Here is a 23,777-nt window from a genome sequence, read left to right on the forward strand (position 1 = left end):
CTCGAGAGTTCTGGTGATTTATCTGTGGAGGAGCAATCCTAAATCACAACAGCTGCAGGTCAGCCTCCCACAATGCCATCTGGGGCCATCCTGGCCTTTAAGGTCACTGCAGAAAGATTCACGTTGCCACTTGGACTCCTGACTCTTCTAGAGCTGATGGCTAAACCTCCACCGGCGTTGTGAAGGTCGGGCCTGCCCTGTGAAGCTGCATGCAGCAACAGCCTAGTTGCCAATCGGCAGGAATCGCAGGATCACAGAGTTGGAAGGGACCACGAGGGTCATCTAGTCCAACCCCCTGCAATGCAAGAATCTTTTGCCCAGCACGGAACTTGAACCCACAACCCTGAGTCTCATGCTCTACCAGCTGAGCAATCCCAGCTGGCAGGAAAGGCTCTATAAGGATTCCCTTAACCTGCCACACCAGAGTTGTGAAGGAAGAAAAAGGACAAAGTTTAAGAAACAGGAAAGTGTCCTTTCATAATTATTTCAGTATGTTACTAAACGAAACCTTACACAGCCTAGCGAGCTGTTTTGTGGCCAAGCTGGATAGCTTTCAAGGAAAATGAGGCGGTGGGCGGTGGGGAACAACGACAAGGGTTTGAAGAATCAGACTGAGCACAGAACATGTTTGTATTAATGGCATTAAAGTGCAATTCCACCGGTCTACCACTGCCATTTGCATCCGAGTTTTCTGGGACAGATTCCACCAGCTTTACCCATTATAAACAGCACTTCTGAGTCCTCCTGTGGAACAGCTTCCCCAAAGCTTTGTACTTAAATGTGATCGTTTAAGAGCTGCCCGCTCTTTTCTCCAGAAGAGATGTTGTGTCTTTAAGCTGCACAAAAGGGAGACAGTAAGAGCTGTTCGACAGTGGAATTTGCTGCCAAGGAGTGTGGTGGAGTCTCCTTCTTTGGAGGTCTTTAAGCAGAGGCTTGACAACCATATGTCAGGAGTGCTCTGATGGTGTTTCCTGCTTGGCAGGGGGTTGGACTCGATGGCCCTTGTGGTCTCTTCCAACTCTATGATTCTATGATTCTATGAGACCATCAGCCAGTATGTTGCATCACTAGAGGGAAACGCACCTGTTAGAGTCTTCCTGTTGTGCTGCTGTTGAAGATAAAGAAGCCCTGCCAGGAAGAAACAAACAAACAAAATTAGCAACAGTAAGTTAATGGTAGTTAAGTGTTCTTGGTTTTCAGCGTTTAAGGACCTTGGCCGGATGCTCCTTGAGCAAGGCTGGAAAAAATCCAGGAGGGACATAAAAAGAAAAAGAAAGTTTAATTAAAATTTTATTATCCTCTTTCTCTTAAAAATTCCCTGGTTTAAAATTAACACTAGTAGGCCCTAATCCAGCACAGAGTAAGGTGTACTTATTGAATTAATTGCAGTTGTGTTGGATTAGGACTACCATTCTCGAAAAGACCTGCTCCTGTGTCTTTAGTGGCAATTCGATTTGCAAAAAACAAAAGCTTTAGTTTCTTCACAGCATGGGGCTGAGCATTAACATCAGTTGCTAAGGCCTGCACACCGTGCTCTTGTCAAAGGCACAGGACCAGGCGGCAAAAGTTTTCAGACACAGCCAGCCCCACTTCTCAAAAAGGAATCTAAGCCATACTGAGTAAAAGCCTTCCTTCCTGTTAAAACAGGAGAGGGGAACCTGTGGCCTTGCAGATGTCGCTGGACTACAGCTCCCACCACCCCTGATAATTGATGTGAAATGCCTGCAGATAAAAAACAACAACACCTGACTCTTTGAGGTCAAGCCTGAGGTGTATGACCAACAGGTTATATAATAGTATTGTGGCAATTTGTGAACCAAACAGCACAGACTCTTTGGGTCAAATTACATGTTACGTGAATATTTTTATTTTTAAGGTTTGTTTAAATACAGAACACATTCTTTTTGCACTTTTGCTGCAAGAAGCAATTTGAGGGAGGGGAGGACAAACAGTAGCTGAGTAGAATTTGCAGTGGCACATTGATGCAAGGGGAAAGGGCTAACTCTATCCCCACTGCCACGTCAGATTGGGGTCCCATAAAACTGCTTTTTCTTGCCAGCATTAAGCAGACCTTTCTAAAAGCATATTTCACAAAACGTATAGCTTAATTTTTACTTTTTACCTCACAGAGGAGCATATTTTTTCCCTTCCCAGTGAGTTAAACTGCGTTGATTTAAATCTCCCTACTCTGGCAGTAGCTGGTCCCTTCGGAGTTTGGTTCCAGATTTCCTCAGTTTCAAACAGTAAACACTGCTTCCACCAAAGCCTGCAGATACAGCTTTTTTGGGGGGTGGAGAAACCAAATTAAACCAGTCGATTTAAAGCAGCAGAGAAGGGTCCAGTTACCTCACGTTTGCTCAGCAAGGTTGAGCTGAACATGACACAAAAAGAAAGACACCAGCCAATGTGTGTGAGAATATTTACTCAGATTGATCTGTTTCTGAAAGCATCTGTGAAGAAGTGTTAAAACTTTACCACCATGGTTTTCTGTGTTAATAATGACTATATTCAGACCCTGAAGAAGCACACTCATTTTCTGTCTCAGTCAATAATCTATTTAAGGCTGTGGGCCATGTCAGACATAGGTATCTCAGCCTAATAAACCATGGTTCATTAGGCTGGGAATGATGTGATGCATTCCTTTTCTGTACTCCTTTGTCTTCCAGTATCAGTACTTCTGTTGTAGTTTGTTTAAACCAGTGGTGGCCAAACTTGGCCCTCCAGCTGTTTTTGGACTACAACTCCCATCATCCATAGCTAACAGGACCAGTGGTCAGGGATGATGGGAACTGTAGTTCCAAAACAGCTGGAGGGCCAAGTTTGGCCACCACTGGTTTAAACCATTCTTTTTCGTTTGTTTAAACAACAGTTACTCCTTACATCAGAACCAGGAAACTGTGGTTTAATCACATGAAGATCAGACCAGGGGCCCAAAACTAATTCTCAGCCTTATAAACCATGATACAGTGGTACCTCAGGTTACATACGCTTCAGGTTACAGACTCCGCTAAGCACTCCAGAAATAGTGCTTCAGGTTAAGAACTTTGCTTCAGGATGAGAACAGAAATCATGCTCTGGCAGCATGGCAGCAGCGGGAGGCCCCATTAGCTAAAGTGGTGCTTCAGGTTAGGAACAGTTTCAGGTTAAGTACGGACCTCCAGAACGAATTAAGTACTTAACCCGAGATACCACTGTAGTTTCTTTAGTCCTTGGTGGCAAAAGAAAAGTTATAGGGGATTCTTGAGCGAATATATATATATATATATACACACACACACACACTAAATTTCCACAGTGTGCATGTAGACATTTGGCCCTGTCAAGAGAGGAGAACATGACCACCCTTCTTCTCTTGTTCAGAAATCCAGGGATACAGAAGAGTACTAAGAGTCTCCTGCCCACTTCGTAAGATAACACTGGTGAAGAAAGGAAAGGGGCTTACAGTGGTGACTCGCAAGACGAAATTAATCCGTTCCGCGAGTCTCTTCGTCTAGCGGTTTTTTCGTCTTGCGAAGCAAGCCCATTGATGGCTTAGCGGATTAGCGCTATTAGCGGCTTTTAGCGGCTTTTAACGGCTTATCGGCTTATCGGATAAGCAGATAAGCGGCTTAGTGGCTTAGAAAAAGGGGGGGGAGGAAAAAAAACCCGCAGGAACTCGCAAGACATTTTCGTCTTGCGAGGCAAGCCCATAGGAAATTCGTTTTGTGAAGCACCTCCAAAATGGAAAACCCTTTCGTCTAGCGGGTTTTCCGTCTTGTGAGGCATTCGTCTTGCGGGGCACCACTGTACTTGTTTTTCCCCCCTACACAGTCCATACACAATCTAGACCTCTTGTGTTTTATTGTATTTTTAATATTTTGTTGACGCGGGTGGCGCTGTGGGTTAAACCACAGAGCCTAGGACTTGCCAATCAGAAGGTCAGCAGTTTGAATCCCTGTGACAGGGTGAGCTCCCGTTGCTCGGTCCCTGCTCCTGCCCACCTAGCAGTTCGAAAGCATGTCAAAATGCAAGTAGATAAATAGGTACCGCACGTTTCCATGCGCTTCTCTGGTTCACCAGAAGGTTCTGCTGGCCACATGACCCGGAAGCTGTACACCAGCTCCCTCGGCCAATAAAGCGAGATGAGCGCCGCAACCCCAGAGTTGGTCACGACTGGACCTAACCTTTACCTTTACCTTTAATATTTTGTTGGAAGCCACGCATATGGATGGGGTATAAATATTATTATTATTATTATTATTATTATTATTATTATTATTATTATTATTTGCCCCTACTAAGTGCATATTGGGGACGCAGGTGGCGCTGTGGGTTAAAGCCTCAGCACCTAGGACTTGCCGATCGAAAGGTTGGCGGTTCGAATCCCTGCGGCGGGGTGCGCTCCCGCTGCTCGGTCCCAGCGCCTGCCAACCTAGCAGTTCGAAAGCACCTCCAGGTGCAAATAGATAAATAGGGACCGCTTACCAGCGGGAAGGTAAACGGCGTTTCCGTGTGCGGCTCTGGCTCGCCAGATGCAGCTTTGTCAGTTTGGCCACGTGACCCGGAAGTGTCTCTGGACAGCGCTGGCCCCTGGCCTCTTGAGTGAGATGGGTGCACAACCCCAGAGTCTGTCAAGACTGGCCCGTACGGGCAGGGGTACCTTTACCTTTACCTTTAAGTGCATATTGAGAAACTGGTTTCAGTCCGAGAAAAGCTCATTACAGATTGATTCTGCATTACCCTGCACTGTGTTCATTTCAAAACAGGTATAAGGTGGTCCCAGGAATGGGGAGTGTATCCAAATCAAATGACCAGGCTGAGGGTTTTCTCAGGTGTATCGAATAACCACACTGAAATAAAAAAATAAGGTCTTCTATATATAATAAATGTTCATAAATGTACCAACCAAGCACATACACAGATATGGGGACCACATGTCTGGAGCACCTCAGAAAGACCGCCCTGAAACCATTTTGACTCCCAAACTGACCAAATGTTTTCTCTGCAAGGAGGGAGGGGGTGAGGGAACCTTCCCATTGTCTCAGGAATTGGGTAATCACCATCTCAAAGGAGTGGCCAGACTACCAGGAAAGGCAATCAGATAAGGAATTATCAGATAACCTGGCAGACAGGAAAAAACAACATTCAAATTTCTGTTGTAGGCCACCTTTTGGGTGGGGTGGTGGTCTTGGGTTACACCCCTTCTCAATATTCTCTGGTTGGCCTCTGTTATTTTCTCCTACCGATGGAGAACCTACAAAGGACTCTATAAGGGCTCTTGGGTACCCCATAAGGGAATAAGGGCAGATTTTGTTTATTACAACACCCACCCAGGATCAGCAGGATCTAGAACAGTGGTTCCCAACATTTTTTTGGCCATGCCCCACTTAAGTATCTCTAAAATCTTGATGCCCACCTCCCCCAACATATAATTCTTATTATTCAAAAAGTAAACTCCTATTCATGTGTAGGAAGCCTAAAAGGTCCATTCACTGTTAATAACTCATTCTCAAATTACCCCCCTTAAAAATCAAATTTTCCCCATTGGGAACCACGGATCTAGAATCAATCTAAGAAGAAGAAGAAGAAGAGTTTGGATTTGATATTCCGCCTTTCACTCCCTTTAAGGAGTCTCAAAGCGGCTAACATTCTCCCTTCCCTTCTTCCCCCACAACAAACACTCTGTGAGGTGAGTGGGGCTGAAAGACTTCAGATAAGTGTGACAAGCCCAAGGTCACCCAGCAGCTGCATGTGGAGGAGCGGGGACGCAAACCCGGTTCCCCAGATTACGAGACTACCGCTCTTAACCACTACACCACACTGGCTCTCTAGATTGAAAGCGGCATGTTGTGAATGATTCTGGATCGAGGAAAACTACATTAGTGTGTACGTAGCCTTTGGCAAGAAGTCTAAGGATGTTTAATTGGAAGTAAGCTCCGCTGAAATCAATACATTTTACTTCCAAGCATAATGAAAGGAGAAATCTTTTTGATCTCCTCACAGCCACCATTTATTGATGGAACAGTGAGAACGCCCTCTAGTGGCCAAAACTAGAGCTGTGCTGCATCCTAAAAGATCAACAAATAAATGGCACAATAATCTTTATTGTTTTAGCTGCTCCAGACTAATGCAATTAACCCCTCTGGAATATGTATTTGATGGCTGAAGAAATTCTTGTGATAAAAAGAGTTAGTTAGTTAGTTAGTTAGTTAGTTAGTTAGTTAGTTAGTTTACAGTGATGTTTGTCTCATATTCAAAGTTAGTGAGTGAGCATGGGTTTGGAAAAACTTATTCCTCAAAGCTACATGCAAACCACACATTTAAAGCACATCCCTTCCCCCCACCACTACCACAAAAGAATACTGGGAACTGTTGTTTGTTAAGGGTGCTGGGAACTGTAGCTCTGTGAATTACAGTTACAGGTAGGTAGCCGTGTTGGTCTGCTGTAGTCGAAACAAAATAAAAAAAAAATCCTTCCAGTAGCACCTTAGAGACCAACTAAGTTTGTCATTGGTATGAGCTTTCGTGTGCATTCGCACTTCTTCAGATACATGCACACGAAAGCTCATACCAATAACAAACTTAGTTGGTCTCTAAGGTGCTACTAAGGTGTATTCCGTACACTAAGGTGTATGGAAGTGAGAGCTGGACCATAAAGAAGGCTGATCGCCGAAGAATTGATGCTTTTGAATTATGGTGCTGGAGGAGACTCTTGAGATTCCCATGGACTGCAAGAAGATCAAACCTATCCATTCTTAAGGAAATCAGCCCTGAGTGCTCACTGGAAGGACAGATCCTGAAGCTGAGGCTCCAATACTTTGGCCAGCTCATGAGAAGAGAAGACTCCCTGGAAAAGACCCTGATGTTGGGAAAGATGGGGGGCACAAGGAGAAGGGGACGACAGAGGACGAGATGGTTGGACAGTGTTCTCGAAGCTACCAGCATGAGTCTGACCAAACTGCGGGAGGCAGTGGAAGACAGGAGTACCTGGCGTGCTTTGGACCAGGGGGTCACGAAGAGTCGGACACGACTAAACGACTAAACAACAACAACAAGGTGCTACTGGAAGGAATTTTTTTATTCTGTGAATTACATTTCCCAGGGTTCTTTCTGGGGTGCTTTAAAGTTTATGGCATGAACAAGACATTCAGTTAGCACTTCTTGCCTACAATATCAGTCGGCCTCTGGTATAGTGTGATCTAGCAGGCTGGAATTGTTGAAACCTGCTCCTGTCACTTCAGAGCTTGCAGTAGGAGGTAGGGGGCAAGTCAAGTTGGGCTTGCAGTTCAGGAGAGTGTGGGATGGGAAGGTGAGAAAAGGGAAGAACGTGGACTGATGAGTGAAACAGTGAATTGGTTTAAATAAACTTCAGGTGTTCCCATTCCTAAAAGCTTGTGGTTCCCTGAAGCACACCCATTTACAAAGAAGGATTTTAAAGAAATTAACCCGTTATCAATCTCCTGTTTGGGAAAACCAACCAAGTACAAACTATTCAAGCCAACAATAATTAAATAATGTGCATAATCAAAAAGTTTGCTTCCCACATTCCATGTACTGCCACCCACACACCTGAAAAGCTCCTTTCATCATCATCATCATCGTTATTTTATTTATTCATTGCCCATCCTTCATCCTAAAGGTCTCAGGGTGGGTTACAGCATTTTTAAAAAATATTTAAAACAACTTAAGGGCAGGAGAGAATCAACCTCCTGGCTTCTCACTGTGGCACAAAGCTACTATTTTTAAAGGTTACTTGTGAGGCATACTCATTTCCAATGCTGAATCAAACACGCATTCATAACCCTGTTTTTCCCTTCATTAATTACAGTAATCTGAAGCCTCAACAGAAGACGTAGCATGATGAGCCATTTTGTTTTAATCACCACATTAGTCTACAACTTGAAAACATTAATCTAATAATCAGGCTTGCAAATGCTGACGGTTTATGGAAATGTAATGGAAATCCAGCAGCCATTCAAGCGAACATCTGGAAAGGGCATTTTGTGGAGCTAATAAAATAAGAGAGTTTCAGAATTGATGCCAGTAAGCTTTGTCTCCTCGTTGGGTTTGTTCCCCGCCCCCCTTCTCTCATCTCCTTTGTCTTTTCAGTTCCTGCTGAATGTGAGATCTTGGGAAGATGCACTTTCACACTATTAGCAATCTCCAAAGGGACCTTGGCAGCCAATTAGAGGGGCCAGTGGGAGAAAAGGACAAAAGAACCAAATGCAAAAATCAATATCAATATGAACTATCTGTGCCCTCTTGGCCCAAGACCTGCAACCCAGAGACTTACATTTCTTAAGGGATTAGGATACATTTACGAGAAACTCTCCAGGAAAATAAAGATGGGGACAGTCTAAAGGAGGCTTTTTGAATTTCAATGAGCAACGTGATCTTTTCATCGGGAAGATTTTCCCTCCCGATTGCTTCATTGATACACAACTAACTTAAAGAGTTACCATATTTCTTCCATAATGCTCCATCCATGCTTGCTGGGGAGGAGGGGAAAACACACAAAAACAGGCTCTAACTCCCCCAGCCCGCTCCCCTTCTCCAGATTTCCTGTCTTGTTATACCAAAAGCCGTAAACAATATGCTAAGCTAAGGTTACCCTGCCAATCATCCTGAATTATTGACTTCTGCTATGAACTATTTACTAGGGGGTTCTTGGTGGATGGCTGGAAGCAGACCAAAGCTCTTCTGGGGGTAAATGGAAAAAAAAGAAGCAAACCCTCGTCTAGAATGAATGCTCTCCAGGTTTATTGTTACAAAAAGCCATTCAACAGTGACTCCACAATGCCGCTGATAATTTGCACTTAGCACTTATGTGTTTTGACCCCCTGCGTAGCCACTAAACACCTGAAAAGTCAAGAGGTGCATTCAGGTGCACCAAGTAGCAACTTCACATTTTTAAAAAACACAGCAAGGGCTGCTGTTCTTTTCCGGACACATACCAACACAATAGACCGAAGGCAGTTTCTGGGAATGCTTTTGATTTGTAAGCATTTAGCTGGCGTACAATAATGCTCCAGAAGCAAAGGCCAGGGACTGACGGGCAATTTTTGCATTTGGGAAGATAACAGTGCAAGATTTACCCCTCTACTTGTCGAGCTGCCCTGTTTACAAGGGGGTGGGGGAAGGCATGCCACAGAATTATAGAGTTTGCATACAGTTATACAATTGTATACAATTATAGAATTGTAGAATTAAGGAAGTAATATTAGATTGTCATCTGTTCCAACCCCTGGGGCTCAATGCAGGCTCTACAATGTAGGAATCAAGCAAGGTATTCCTAAGATACAGCCAGCCATCCTCTGCTTAAATACTTCTATCAAAGCTCTTACTAGCAAGGGGGTTTCTGATGACATTCAAGCAAAATTTGCTTCCCTGAAATTTTCATCTATTTTTGAGTCCTCTGGAGGAACAGAGAACAAATCTGTCCTGCCTTCTTTTTAGGTGAGTGTTGGGGTTTGAAAGTCTGTAAGGTAAAGGTAAAGGGACGCCTGACCATTAGGTCCAGTTGTGGACAACTCTGGGGTTGCAGCGCTCATCTCGCTTTATTGGCCGAGGGAGCCAGCGTACAGCTTCCGGGTCATGTGGCCAGCATGACTAAGCTGCTTCTGGCAAACCAGAGCAGCGCATGGTAACACCGTTTACCTTCCCACCGGAGCAGTACCTATTTATCTACTTGCACTTTGATGTGCTTTTGAACTCCCGAGCAACGGGAGCTCACCCCGTCACAGGGATTCAAACTACCAACCTTCTGATCAGTAAGTCTTAGGCTCTGTGGTTTAACCCACAGCGCCACCCGCATCCCTTGAAAGCCTATAGATTTGTGCAATTTAAGTGTATTAAAGCCAGGTCATCCTTGCGTGACAAACACACTTTTTAAAAAACATGGATCTGGGGTAGTTAAAAAGTGAGAGGGAAATGCCTCGTGAACAAATGATTAGTGGGAAGAAGATTCATAAACGCCCCACATGAAAATCAGGGTAATCAGGGTTTGCTGCTGTATACAGTGGTGCCCCGCAAGACGAATGCCTCGCAAGATGAAAAACTCGCTAGACGAAAGAGTTTTCCGTCTTTTGAGGTGCTTCGCAAGACGAATTTCCCTATGGGCTTGCTTCGCAAGACGAAAACATCTTGCGAGTCTTGCGAGTTTTTTCCCTCCCCCCCCTTTTTCTAAGCCGCTAAGCCGCTAATAGCCACTTAGCCACTAAGCCGCTAATAGCCGCTAAGCCGCTAATAGTGCTAATCCGCTAAGCCGCTAATAGGGGTGCTTCGCAAGACGAAAAAAACGCAAGACGAAGAGACTCGCAGAATGAATTAATTTCGTCTTGCGAGGCACCACTGTAACTGCCCTGCAAACCAACCAACATGAATATCCATTGAAGACTGGGCACCATCTAACTCTACGGAAGTTTTGTGCAAGTGAATCAGGAAGAATGCTTAATGAATAGGTCATCTGGCACTCCTGCAGTTAGCCACTTCTTCAAGGAAATTTGCTTATCAAACCCACCACTACTAAAACTTTCCTGTGGTGTCTGTGAGTCTATGGGATTTTCAGTAGTGCCCTTCATTTGTGGAATGCACTCCACAGAGAAGCAGACCTGGTGCAACAGACCAAACCTGTGCAGAGACGGGTAGCAGCCAGGTTCACTTGCCCTGGGCCTCGGAGTGCTAAGCCGGCTAGCTTTGGGGTAGGACCATGGGCTCCAGGAAAGGGCTGCACCTCCGTGCTATAGCATGTGCTTTGCATGCAGAAGTTCCTCAGTTCCCCAGCATCTCTAGGTAGGGCTGGGAGAGGATCCCGGTCTGAAACCCTGCTGCCACCCAGTGTAGAAAACACTGAGCTGGATGAACCAATGGTCTGACTTGGTATAAGGCAGCAATTGCATTCTTCTTTATTATTTAGTCACTTTTCCCCACTGCAGGCAACTCAAGGCAATTTACAAAAAACACGCTGTATGATGCAGCACAGGCCATGCAGGGCACAGACAGCTTAAGTCTTCCAACACCTCATCAGCACTGCCTCCACAGCAGCCATCGCCTCCCTTTGCCTAATGATAGGGCCAGCCCTGCATATCCACCCAACGTGTAAAAGAGTAACCAGGCACGAACATCTCTTGATTCTGCAGCAGTAGTAAGCAACCATCTACTGTGGTTCATGTACAGTCATACCTCGGGCTGAATATGCTTCAGGTTGAGCGTTTTCGGGTTGCGCTCCGCGGCGACTCAGAAGTAACGGAACGCAATACTTCCGGGTTTTGCCGCTCGCGCATGCGCAGACGTGCAAAATGACGTCACGTGCATGCGCAGAAGCAGCAAATCGTTACCCGCACACGCGCAGACGGGGGTTGCGTTCACTTCAGGATGCGAACGGGGCTCTGGAACGGATCCTGTTCGCATCAGAGGTACCACTGTATAGGTAAAGGGACCCCTGACAATTAGGTCCAGTCGCGGACGACTCTGGGGTTGCGGCGCTCATCTCGCTTTACTGGCTGAGGGAGCCGGTGTACAGTTTCAGGGTCATGTGGCCAGCATGACTAAGCCACTTCTGGCGAACCAGAGCAGTGCACGGAAATGCCATTTACCTTCCCGCCAGAGTGGCACCTATTTATCTACTTGCACTACCTGCTTTCAAACTGCTAGGTTGGCAGGAGCTGGGGCAGAGCAACGGGAGCTCACCCCATCGCAGGGATTTGAACCGTCAACCTTCTGATTGACAAGCTCTAGGCTCTGTGGTTTAGACCACAGCGCTACCCGCGTCCCTGGTTCATGTATACAAACAGCCTAAAATCTGCCCCAGGGAGTTTGATCCGCCAGTGGGCCAGTATCGGCCATACATCGCACACCCTGTGTCTCTTGAAGATACAGGGCTTCAGTGCAAATCTTCTGCTGTGTGTACAAGTACGGAAAGAGAATTACAGAAGCAGCCGGGCTCCAGCGGGTGGGCTTTCTCCCTCCAAAAACTGACCAGCCCCATGGGCAAAGTCGCTGTGCGATCAGGAAACCATGGAAACAGCAGGATTATAATTACGGGCTGGAGCCTAATCAGGGGCATGCTAACTGTTTGATCTCTTCCCTGCCTTCCAGCCCAGACATCTCATTTTGCGAGGTATGTGTGCTTATTAAGGGAACATTTGCCTCTGGGGGTAACCTGGCTGGCAACCTTATTTGGTACCACAGGGTGACTTCCTCTGGCGGGTGCTGCGATTTGGGAAGGAACTTCATCCACCCCCATTCCGATCCCTTCACTATTCTACTTCTGCGAAGTCAATTAAATTACCTGTTGATCAAACAGGGACAAAGCAGGAAGCCTGCCTGCCTAACGACAAGCTTTTTGTAATCTATCTATTTCAGGACATTGGGGAGAAGGAAGACACTTAATTAACTCTGAAGCAGGGAGACTACAACTGAACTGAACTGAACAATGGAACTGCCTCCATCTAGAAGTTCCAAATGCCTTATGGCTCCCCTTTCAGGGAAATTCATGAACAGCATCCAAGTAACTTTTTTCATCTGCTCATAAGCAGGAAGATCCAAGACAGGTATCAACACATGGCATCCTTTAGCTACAGGGCTACAGTATCCCAGCAGGGCCCACTGCCAACATCATCCCTGGCCTGCTCCCATTATAAACATTTCTGCCACAGTGCTCTGAGCAGAGCTGGGTGCCATATTAATTTCCGGCAATGTCCCTGCCCTAGCATCGCTTTGGGACACTGAGATGCCTAAAGGGGTTCATCAAAAAACATCACTTTGCTCAGCCTCCAGCCCCCCCCCCCCAAATCTGCTCTGGATGGAAGCACAGCCAAACAACTGCACGCCTTAACTGCTTTTCCACATTGCAACGACATTTGCACATAGGCAGGGCTAGGGATCACTGTTAAATGCCACCTAAAGTACATGAACTTGGCATGAACAGCAGGGATAAGAATCTCCAGGCCTCATGCTCCGCGAACCAGTAATTCATAGAAATCTTTGTGTGCAGTTCATAATAGTAATAATTTATTATTTATACCCCGCACATCTGGCTGGGTTTCCCCAGCCACTCTGGGCACCTTCCAACAAAACACTAAAATACAATAACCTATTAAACATTAAAAACTTCCGTAAACAGGGCTGCCTTAAGATGTCTTCTAAAAGTTTGGTAGTTATTTTTCTCTTTAACATCTGGTGGGAGGGCGTTCCAGAGGGCAGGTGCCACTACCGAGAAGGCCCTCTGCCTGGTTCCCTGTAACTTGGCTTCTCGCAATGAGGGAACCGCCAGAAGGCCCTCAGCGCTGGATCTCAGTGTCCGGGCAGAATGATGGGGGTGGAGACGCTCCTTCAGGCGTCTCCATGGAATCGTAGACCCTGTGGACCATCTAGTCCAACCCCTTGCAGTGCAGGAATATGCAGTTGTCCCATATGGGGGGTCTAACCTGCAACCTTGGAATCATCAGCACCACGCTTTAACCAACGGAGCTAGTTCAAGCTGGAGAGCTCTGAAAATAAGGGATAGTTTTGTAGACCTTATCTGGCTCTCGACTGTTGCCACTCACAAATCTAACCTGCTGTTAATGTTATGTGTTTTGCGTTTTGATGTTGTAAACCACCCTGTGATCTTGGGATGAAGGGAGGTATATAAATTTAATAAATAAAGAATGAACAAGATGAGTAAGACAGAATCTACCCCCAATGGCTTTCGTTTTTGTTTTAATGGGAAGTGCCTTCTTACAACATCTGGAGTTCTGTCTTGACCAATAGACAGGAAAGTAGAGTAGACAACAGGCCCTGGCTAGTAACAAGCAAACTCCCATCTACTAAGGGAGTTTCCAGACTGTCACTCTTTTCAGCTGGGATTCAGTCACATAGAGGCAATTTTTTTCCAGTTTGCGGAACTAAAGACTGGGAAGCCTTGCGCAACAAACCTTTTTTTTTCTCAAAAGACCAGGCTTTTTGCAACAAGGAAAGTGATGAGAAAACGCCCTAGAAAGTGCGAACCAACACTTGTTTTGATCATCCAACGTCCTCACTAACAAATTAAGAGTAAATGCTCACTAACTAACCAAGATCCTTGCAAATAAATCATGACGAATACCCAACAAACAGGTCGTTGGAAGCGCCCTATGTTTGGCATGGACACAGCATTGATCAGATTTCATGGAGGTTATTCCCCAACCCTGCGCTAGATGGAAAAACAGTGTGACATAGTATGAGAAAGCTTCCTAGCTTCAAACAAATACAATCCCATGTTTGACAGTTCAGACAAATTCACAGAGGATAAGACTATCCACGCCTACTCATCATGAGGGACGTCTACTACAGTACCTTGGTATCAGAGGTGATAGGCCTCTGAATACCAGTTGCCTGAAATCGCAGGAGGGGAGAGTGCTGTTCACTCATGTTCTGCTTGAAAGCATCCCACATGCATCTGGTTGGCCTCTGTGAGTACAGTGGTACCTCGGGTTAAGAACTGTTTGCAGGGAAGTCAGATGATGATTTCTTAAGCAGGTGTTATCTCACACTGTTTCCCCCTCACTTTTCTTATCGTAAAATATCTGCGCTGTGGGGAAACGATTTTGTTGCTCAAGAGCCCCAAATCATATTGAACTGTGTTCAATACCTGAATTCACCTGTACAGTGGTACCTTGGGTTACATACGCTTCAGGTTACATACTCCGCTAACCCAGAAATAGTGCTTCAGGTTAAGAACTTTGCTTCAGGATAAGAACAGAAATCGGGCTCTGGCGGTGCGGCGGCAGCAGGAGGCCCCATTAGCTAAAGTGGTGCTTCAGGTTAAGAACAGTTTCAGGTTAAGAATGGACCTCCGGAACGAATTAAGTACATAACCCGAGGTACCACTGTATGTTATATAGAATCCCTCCTGAACATCTGGAAGTGCCCCTCTTCTCTGCTTGGTGTGAGAGGTGTCCATACCCACAGGCATAGGAGAACAAACTGATGAAGCCTAGGCTGAGTCGTGTTGCCTTATTTCTTAGCCTGCCTTATGACCGGTACTTTAGACAAAACCCCAAAAGGAGACGGGATACCCACTTTAACTCCCCAGAACAGGCAGCAAACAATCCACAAAGAACTACAGTGGTACCTCTGGTTAAGAACTTAATTCGTTCTGGAGGTCCATTCTTAACCTGAAACTGGGGCCTCTAATGGGGCCTCTTGCTGCCGCTGTGCCGCTGCTGTGCGATTTCTGTTCTCATCCTGAAGCAAAGTTCTTAAAGTTCTGGGTTAGCGGAGCCTGTAACCTGAAGTGTCTGTAACCTGAAGCGTCTGTAACCCGAGGTACCACTGTACAGGATGTTGCACTTGATGGGCCTTTGGCATGAACCTTCTAATGTCTTTTGGTGCACATCAAAGCTACCTCGTCTTCCGACACACCGGAGGATTTAAGAAAAGGAGGAATGGTTGAGGGAGTTGGGTATGTTTGGCCTTGAAAAAGAGGAGAGGAAGATCTGATAGCCATCTTCAGATATCTAAAGAGCTGTCACATGGGGGATGGAGCAAGCTTCTTTTCTCCTGCTCTGGAGGGTAGGGTGCAAACCAATGGAGTCAAGCTACAAGGAAGGAGATTCCGACTAAACATCAGAAAAAGCTTTCTGTCAGTAAGAGCTGTTCGAGAGTGGAACGGACTAGCTCAGAAGGCAGGCTCTCCTTCCTTGGGTGTTTTAAAGCAGAGGTTGGATGAACATCTGTCATGGATGCTTCAGTTTGAGATTCCTCCATTGCAGAAGGTTGAACAAGATGACCCTTGTGGTCTCTTCCAACTCTACCATTCTATGATTTCCAAAGAAGCAGAAATTCCCTTGGTGCCAATATAGCAAAATAAAACCTTTTTTGTTCTCCCAGGCTTTTACGATCTCTTGGTTTTTTGACCTTTCAAGCCACTTTACCAAGCCCTTTTTAAAGCTCTCGCTTGTTTGGTATCGATCAACTGGACTGTGTTTTGCTCCTGTACGGCCATGTTATTTTATTCATGGTGCAAATTTCAACTATTGTAAAGGCACTCTGAAAGCAGTCCTGCTGAAGGTGTGAGATAGAAATTTGAGTTATTAGTTAATTATTACCATTCTTGCAATTTAACAAGCCTTAACTCTACTCCAGCAGCCATGGGAGTTTTTTTTTTACACAATCATGAGTCAGAGATTTGGGACCTATTTGCACTGCAACAACCACCACATGTGCCCAAAAGATAATTCACACACATCATCTTAGTAAAAAAACAAAATGTTTTTTAGAACTACTGTATATTATTATTAAGGCTTTCTTAGGCACCTGTTCCTGGGCTTTCACAGATGGTCTTGGTGAAAGTTTCCCAAAGACTATAGTCAATCAGCCTGTCTGTCTATCCATGACTTTCGAGAGTTATGATATTATAGATACTGCAGAAAAATTGCTGAAAACCATTCGTGTGACCCTGGTGTATTTTTTTAAAAAAAGTTCCCTTCTTGGCGAGCTAAGCAACCATGGGTTGCATGAACAGTTGCAGCCCTGTTACAAAATACTGTTTTGCACCAAGACACAAAACACCTGCTTTCTTGCTCAAGTAAAAACAAGGCAATAGTCATAGCAAAACCATGAACGAAAAACCACAAGTGACCAAGCACTTCTGAGTCATCCCCCCCCCCGCTCCCCAACCTCCTCTCATACATTGTGACATTCCTCTAAAAAACTCTCAGCCACCTGCAGCCTGCACAAAAACTGCTGATCAGCAAGTCTTTTGTTTGCCTTAAACACCGGCATAATTACATGTCCGTATACTGCCCAGATGGCTGGAGCCTTCTTCAGAAAACATTCACCCATAAGCCCTAATGATTAAGGAAAACTGGCAGGGGCCTTTTCCCCCCGAAGGCAGAATCCTGGAAAAGCTCCCGCAAAACCATTTCCCCCCTCTCTTTTCTGAAAGATAAACAGAGCGCTTGTGGTCATAACCAAAGTTTTCAGAAAGAACCACTGCTGAGAACCTTCCTTTCTCCAAAACATGCGACGCTGATTCTCCTTAACATTTCCCCACCTCCCTCTTGCCTCAAGATCATTTGTTTGGTCATAAAAGCCAGTCAAAGAGTTTCCAATAGGGCCTTTAAGTATCAAATGTCATATTCCTGATGGAAGCTGTAGGAAAAGAAAACCAGGGCTTATCTTGGGCAATAAAGATTTGGTGTCCTGAGCGCAATATTTTGGAACGATCCTATGAGTGGGTGCACACACACCAACAGCTCCTCTAGACATCACTTTTTATTGTGCTTTCATTATTATTCACACACACGATGTTATTAGGGAGGTTGCACGTTGATCCTGCATTCAATATGGTTTGTGCCTGCAAAAAGTTTTGGTGTGCTCACAAGGCTTCATTTCTAACCAGTGGTGGAAATCCAGCGACATTTTATACTGCAAACGTGCAGCTCCTTGCCCCACTTTTATCGCTCCAGACAGCAGCAGCGTGGCAGGATTGGGGAAACATTGCAGAACAACCGATTAAGCACAATAAATCCACCACGAATGCACTATTATTGTGGCAATAATTCGCTGTAGAATACACCCACAATAAAATACCCATCTGGAGAAGCCCACAATTAAGGTGCAATAGTCTTTGTCACTTTCAGTAATAATTCAGAGGTAATTCATTAATAGAATCAGGGCCGTCTTACCCATAGGTGCTAGGGGTGTGGGGCACCCAGGCGCTAGCCTCTCAGGAGCGCCAGGCCAAGAGTCCGGGGCCTGAAAGCTGAGTGCAGGGAAGAGCCCATTGGTCGGTTGGAGCACTGCGGTGGGCTCTTTTGCTGCGGGCGGCTCTGCGTCGCGAGTTCGGGGGAGGCCGAGCCAGCAAGATGCTGAGGCGGCCGGCCAGCTCCGCCTTCCTGTGCACCTGGGACTGGGCAACCTGGGGGAGGGGGCGCCGGGTGGATCTTTGCACCCCAGCGCCACATATGCTTAAGGCAGCCCTGAATAGAATAGAATCCTGACTTCTTGTTAGATGTTATGTGCATGGTTCTGTCAATGATGTTGGAAAGGTTATCTCCCGCTTGGACTTCTGCAATGCGCTCTACGTGGGGCTACCTTTGAAGGTGACTCGGAAACTACAACTAATCCAGAATGCGGCAGCCAGACTGGTGACTGGGAGCAGCCGCCGAGACCACATAACACCGGTCTTGAAAGACCTACATTGGCTCCCAGTACGTTTCCGAGCACAATTCAAAGTGCTGGTGTTGACCTTTAAAGCCCTAAACGGCCTCGGCCCAGTATACCTGAAGGAGCGTCTCCACCCCCATCGTTCTGCCCGGACGCTGAGGTCCAGCGCCAAGGGCCTTCTGGCGGTTCCCTCATTGCGAGAAGCCATGTTACAGGGAACCAGGCAGAGGGCCTTCTCGGTAGTGGCGCCTGCCCTGTGGAACGCCCTCCCATCAGATGTCAAAGCGATAAATAACTACCTGACATTCAGAAGACATCTTAAGGCAGCCCTGTTCAGGGAAGTTTTTAATCTGTGATATTGTAGTGTATTTTTGGTTTCTATGGAAGCCGCCCAGAGTGGCTGGGGAAACCCAGCCAGATGGGCGGGGTACAAATAATAAATTATTATTATTATTATTATTATTATTATTATTATTATTATTATTATACAGTGCTACCTCTGGTTACATACTTAATTCGTTCCGGAGGTCCGTTCTTAACCTGAAACGGTTCTTAACCTGAAGCACCACTTCAGCTAATGGGGCCTCCTGCTGCACTGCCAGAGCACAATTTCTGTTCTCATCCTGAAGCAAAGTTCTTAACCCGAGGTACTATTTCTGGGTTAGCGGAGTCTGTAACCCGAAGCGTATGTAACCCGAGGTACCACTGTATAGAACAATTTTATCTGTACTCATGAATTTTGATCTGGGAGATGTAGTCTCACCTCTGCAATGGAGTTTTAGCTGGTCCATTACAGGGAGAAAGATGCAGAAACGGTAACCCAAAAGTGTCAGGAAACAATTACTATGCCATAGCCTTATTTTTCCTTTCAAGCAAAGCTGGGTTGTTGCTGGTTTGTTTTTTTTTTTTTTGGGGGGGGGTAGAATTTAGAATGCAAAAGTAGCTGGGGAGGAAATGGGGTGTTTAATCCTTTCCCCACCCACTGTTTTTCCAGTCCTCCTCCTCTGCTTCACCATTCTGAATGATTTTATATCCCATGATTATGAATGACCAAGCTACAAGAATGACTGAAAAGCCTACTATTGAAAAAGCACAGTTTCATTTCTAAATGAAAGCATCTATGCAAGTGCAAAATGTAGAATTTGGATCCCTTATACGAAGTTGCATTTATGGGCCTCAGACAGAGGTGCTTTGTCTTCACATTGTCAGGGTAATTAGTGCATGACAGAATCCCCCGGAAGCCCCATGTAGCCTGAACGGGACACTTCATCCTGCATTTATGAGCTATGGCAAACGTTGCGATGAACTTCCGCTGCGGTCAAGAGTAAGTGCCTCGGGTCTGTATTTGTTCATACATGGTTTTTAATCACAAAGTCCTTGTCTTCATCCCCACAAGGAGGACCAAGTTCAGAGTGAGAGAGAAAGAGAGACAGAATAAATAATAAATTGTAATAATGGAAGCCCTGCCCGTGAGGGACATCCTTAACTACTATTACTCAGTCTTCAGCACAGGCCTGTCTAGTCCTGGCCTGAATGGCCTTCTGACATTGTTAGGATCTGGGTCGGGCCCAGAAGAGCACATGAACAAGGTCCCAGTTCCAATCCCTAGCATCTCTGGGCAAGGCCACAAAATAAAGGTAAAGGTAAAGGAACCCCTGACAGTTGAAGTCCAGTCGCGAACGACTCTGGGGTTGTGGTGCTCATCTCGCTTTACAGGCCGAGAGAACTGGCGTTTGTCCACTTCCGCAGACAGTTTTTCTGGGTCATGTGGCCAGCATGACTAAGCCGCTTCTGGCAAACCAGAGCAGCACATGGAAATGCCATTTACCTTCCCACCGGAGCGGTACCTATTTATCTACTTGCACTATGTGCTTTCACTAAATGCTCCTTGCTAAAACCCCAAAGAGCCACTGCTGAGCTAAACTGAACAACAGACTGACCTGGTATATAAAGCATCTTCTATGTTCTAAAGTGTGTGTGTGTGTGTGTGTGTGTGTGTGTGTGTGTGAGAGAGAGAGAGAGAGAGAGAGAGAGACATTTGGCAGGAGACCAGGTAGGATGATGAATTGTGCCTCCTGGCCGACTGAATTCTCATTTTGTTGCTATACAGTGGTGCCTCGCAAGACGAAATTAATTCGTTCCGCAAGTTTTTTCTTCTTGCGAGTTTTTCGTCTTGCGAAGCACGGTTTCCCATAGGAATGCATTGAAAATCAATTAATGCGTTCCTATGGAGACCGCTTGCCAGGCTGGCGGTGCGGAGAAGGGCTTTTCTCCCCACCGCAAGCCTTCAGGACAGGTACGGGAACAGAGGGGAAGGTGCGCAGCGCTTCTCCTCTGTTCCCGGGGCTTGCGGTGGGAGGAGGGTTTTTCCTCCCCACGCCAACATTCAGAACAGCATTCTGAAAGTTGGCGGTGGGAAGGAAAACACTCCTCCCACCGCAAGTCTTCAGGACAGCCATCCCAAGGCTGGCGGCGGGAGGAGGTCTCTCCGCCCCACCACCAGCCTTCGGAGGAGGTCCGAGGACAGTGGGGAAGACGCGCTGTGCTTCCCCGCTGTCCCAGAGATTTCCCTATGGGCTTTCGTCTTGCGAAGGAAGCCCATAGGGAAATTCGTTTTGCGAAGCGCCTTCAAAACGGAAAACCCTTTCGTCTAGCGGGTTTTCCGTCTTGCGAGGCGTTCGTCTTGCAGGGCACCACTGTACTATATTTTTATTGACTGTTTGCTGATTTTAATAGCTGTATTGGTAGAACTTTTAAAGACAGAAAGTTAAGATCTAAATATCATAAATGCATCACCACAAAATAATAATAATACCATCCTAGGGACTGGGCTTTGCTATATTTCTCCAGAAAAATTTGCAAGCTACCATTTCTTTGCATGGTATCCAAGTAAGTAGGTATCATCTCAAAGGTATACAGAGGCACTGGTATTCTGGTCATGTTTTAAGGAACCAAAGCATTCTGACAAAGAGATAGGTAGATAGGCCTGTTCACCCACTTAAAATCTCTCTCTCTCTCTCTCTCTCTCTCTCTCCCTCCCTCCCTCCCCCCCCTCTTTCCCTCCCTCCACACACACACACACACACACACACACACAGAGAGAGCAAGAACAGAAGAGAAGTTAAAAGTGCATTAAGGGTTTATTAAACTGTGAAACAATTGTTCATAAGAACAAGGTTCAAGCCTATTGACTTTGGCTCATACTGACAACACAGATTTACATCTACCGAAGGGAGGGGTGGAGGAGAAAAGAGTTTTCTTCTCTGGAATGGCAGCTTTCATGGAATTGTCTCAACAAATATGGCACTTGCTCTGTGGATCCCGCCCCCATTCCCAAGGGTACCCCCTTATGCACGCGCCCTCGGCATTATCTGAACTTTGATGTGACCTTATTGCTAATTTGGACCTCTTGCCTTTCATGCTTCACAGCTGCACAACTCTTTGATGTAGGGACTTGAATTTCTGGTTGAAGACTGTCCAAGTGACTCAAGTTTGTTCCCTTTTCCCCCACTATACAATAGTGGGTAATTACAGTTCCAGGAGACCCAGAGTCACACTGGAACGAGACCATCTGTGCTCATAGCCTTGGACATACAGTACTCTGTAGTATAGGAGAACATAAAACCAGTTCCGTTGGATTTCATGTTATCTGATATTTTCTGCTTGGCGCACCTTTTATACAAGGGCCCTGGGTCATCGACTGGGCACAAGACAGCTAGGATAGCTGTACCAATTCTGAACTGTACATCCAGACAGCTGTCATTTTGGGGGCGTGTTTTAGCATCTCCAGTCCAGTCCCTAAAGCTTAGATGCAGAGGGGCTTCCAGTCAGCTGACAAAATGCACGCCATAAAACTACATATGTGATATATTGTAGAGTGATACCAGTCTTTAAAAAATTCTTCTGGTGCAAATTTGGTGCAAATTCCTCCTAATAAAACACATTTTTGTATGCAATTTATTTTAATATAATGCATTTTTGTATGTTGTTTTACTTGTATATTCGTTTTTATGCACATTTCCGACTAATACATGCCTTTCTGTAAATAATGGTTGGTTGTGGAAAAAATTCAGATTAAGCATGAATTTTGATGGTTGGCTGTGTTTTACTTACAAGTAGGTATCTGAAGAAGTGTGCATGCACACAAAAGCTCATGCCAATAACAAACTTATTTGGTCTCTCAGGTGCTACTGGCAGGATTTTTTTTATTTAGTTTGCATGTTGTTTCAGAAAGCATTACCGTATTTTTCGCCCTATAGGACGCACTTTCCCCCCTCCAAAAATGAAGGGGAAATGTGTGTGCGTCCTATGGGGCGAATGCAGGCTTTCGCTGAAGCCTGGAGAGCGAGAGGGGTGGGTCACACCGACCCCTCTCGCTCCCCAGGCTTCAGGAAGCTATCCCCAAGCTTTGGGAGCCCGCGGGAGTTCCCGCCGGGCTCCCAAGGCTTGCGGACAGCAGCCTGCAGCCCGAAACCTGGGGAGCGCAACAGAGCGTGCCCCGGGCAGCTCTCCGCAACCCTTGGGAGCCCGGCACGACGTTGCGGGCTCCCAAGGGTTGCGGAGAGCTGCCTGCACCCTGAAGCCTGGGGCGTGCTGAACAGCGCGCCCCGGGCTTCGGGCAGCTCTCCGCAAGCCTGGGGAGACCGGCGCGACTTCCCACCGGGCTCCCTAGGCTTGAGGATAGCAGCCTGTTCTGGGGGCTGGGGTCGGGGGAAGCTTGGGCTTCCCGCGCCCCAGCCCCGCGCCTGGGGGGGGGGGAATAAAAAAAACCAATTCTTTATTTCCTCCCCCCAAAAAACTAGGTGCGCCCTATGAGCTTGTGCGCCCTATGGAGCGAAAAATACGGTAATCTTATAGATTCACAAACTGAACTGAATTTCCCCCCTATTCCTAGTCTTTACCTTCTTGAGTTCTTTCTTACACTAATAATTTTCTCTTTCTGAGCAATCATTACCAACACCAGGTTTCAAACCAATTGGTAGTCATGAGACTAGCAGTACACATTTTAAGACATAAATGTCCTCTTAAAATTGCTGGTTAAGGGTCCCTAGTAGGCATAAGTGAAAGCCACAGACAAAATTCCTTTTCCAATTCTGTTTTTCCTGTCTCAAGAAGCATATTTTTGTGGAAAATCTGTCGACCTGAGGTTTGGCTGTTCCATTTTACACTGCCTTCCCTACAGTATAATTGTATGGAAGCCATGGAAGTTTTTGTACCTGCTTATGATGCTTGTAGTTGCCCTACATCATGGATTTTGTAGTCTTAGAACCACACGTTTTCACATATGCATGTTCCACTACAAGAATTACCGTATTTTTCCGTCTATAAGACGCCCCCATGTATAGGATGCCCCCTAATTTGAGGGACTCAGATTTAAGAAAATGGGGGAAGATGATCCCGTGTAGAAGACGCCCCCTAATTTTTGACATTCTTTTTGAGGGGGGAAACCTAGTCTTATACACGGAAAAATACAGTATATTTTCCCACGAAAGTGCTGAAATGTTACAAATGCTTGGCACAAAAATAAACCTAAAACACTCAGAACTATCATGAGAATATATTGCATTCTCATACAGATCATAACTAGTGGTAAAGTTGGTGCTTTTGCATATAGAAAGTTCCATTTTCAATATCTGGCAAGTCCAGTTAAAATGACCAGTGGGAAA

The 23,777-nt window shown here is 45.9% G+C and overlaps 1 protein-coding gene across 5 annotated transcripts in view; it reads right to left on the bottom strand.

Moving 5' to 3' along the window:
* The window catches only part of LOC307211921 (uncharacterized protein), a 340,964-nt gene that overhangs the window by 298,474 nt on the left and 18,713 nt on the right, over positions 1–23,777 (bottom strand). For all 5 annotated transcript variants that reach the window (XR_013836598.1, XR_013836607.1, XR_013836608.1 and 2 more), the window contains exon 2: positions 1,084–1,128. Coding sequence is in view for 2 of the 5 variants with exons in the window: in XM_079969085.1 (XP_079825211.1) it covers positions 1,084–1,128 (45 nt within the window). In the remaining 3 variants the exon portion in view is untranslated. The remainder of the gene's footprint in view (positions 1–1,083; positions 1,129–23,777) is intronic.

Source organism: Podarcis cretensis, assembly GCF_951804945.1.
Source record: "Podarcis cretensis genome assembly, chromosome: 3".
NCBI classification, from domain to species: Eukaryota; Metazoa; Chordata; class Lepidosauria; order Squamata; family Lacertidae; genus Podarcis; species Podarcis cretensis.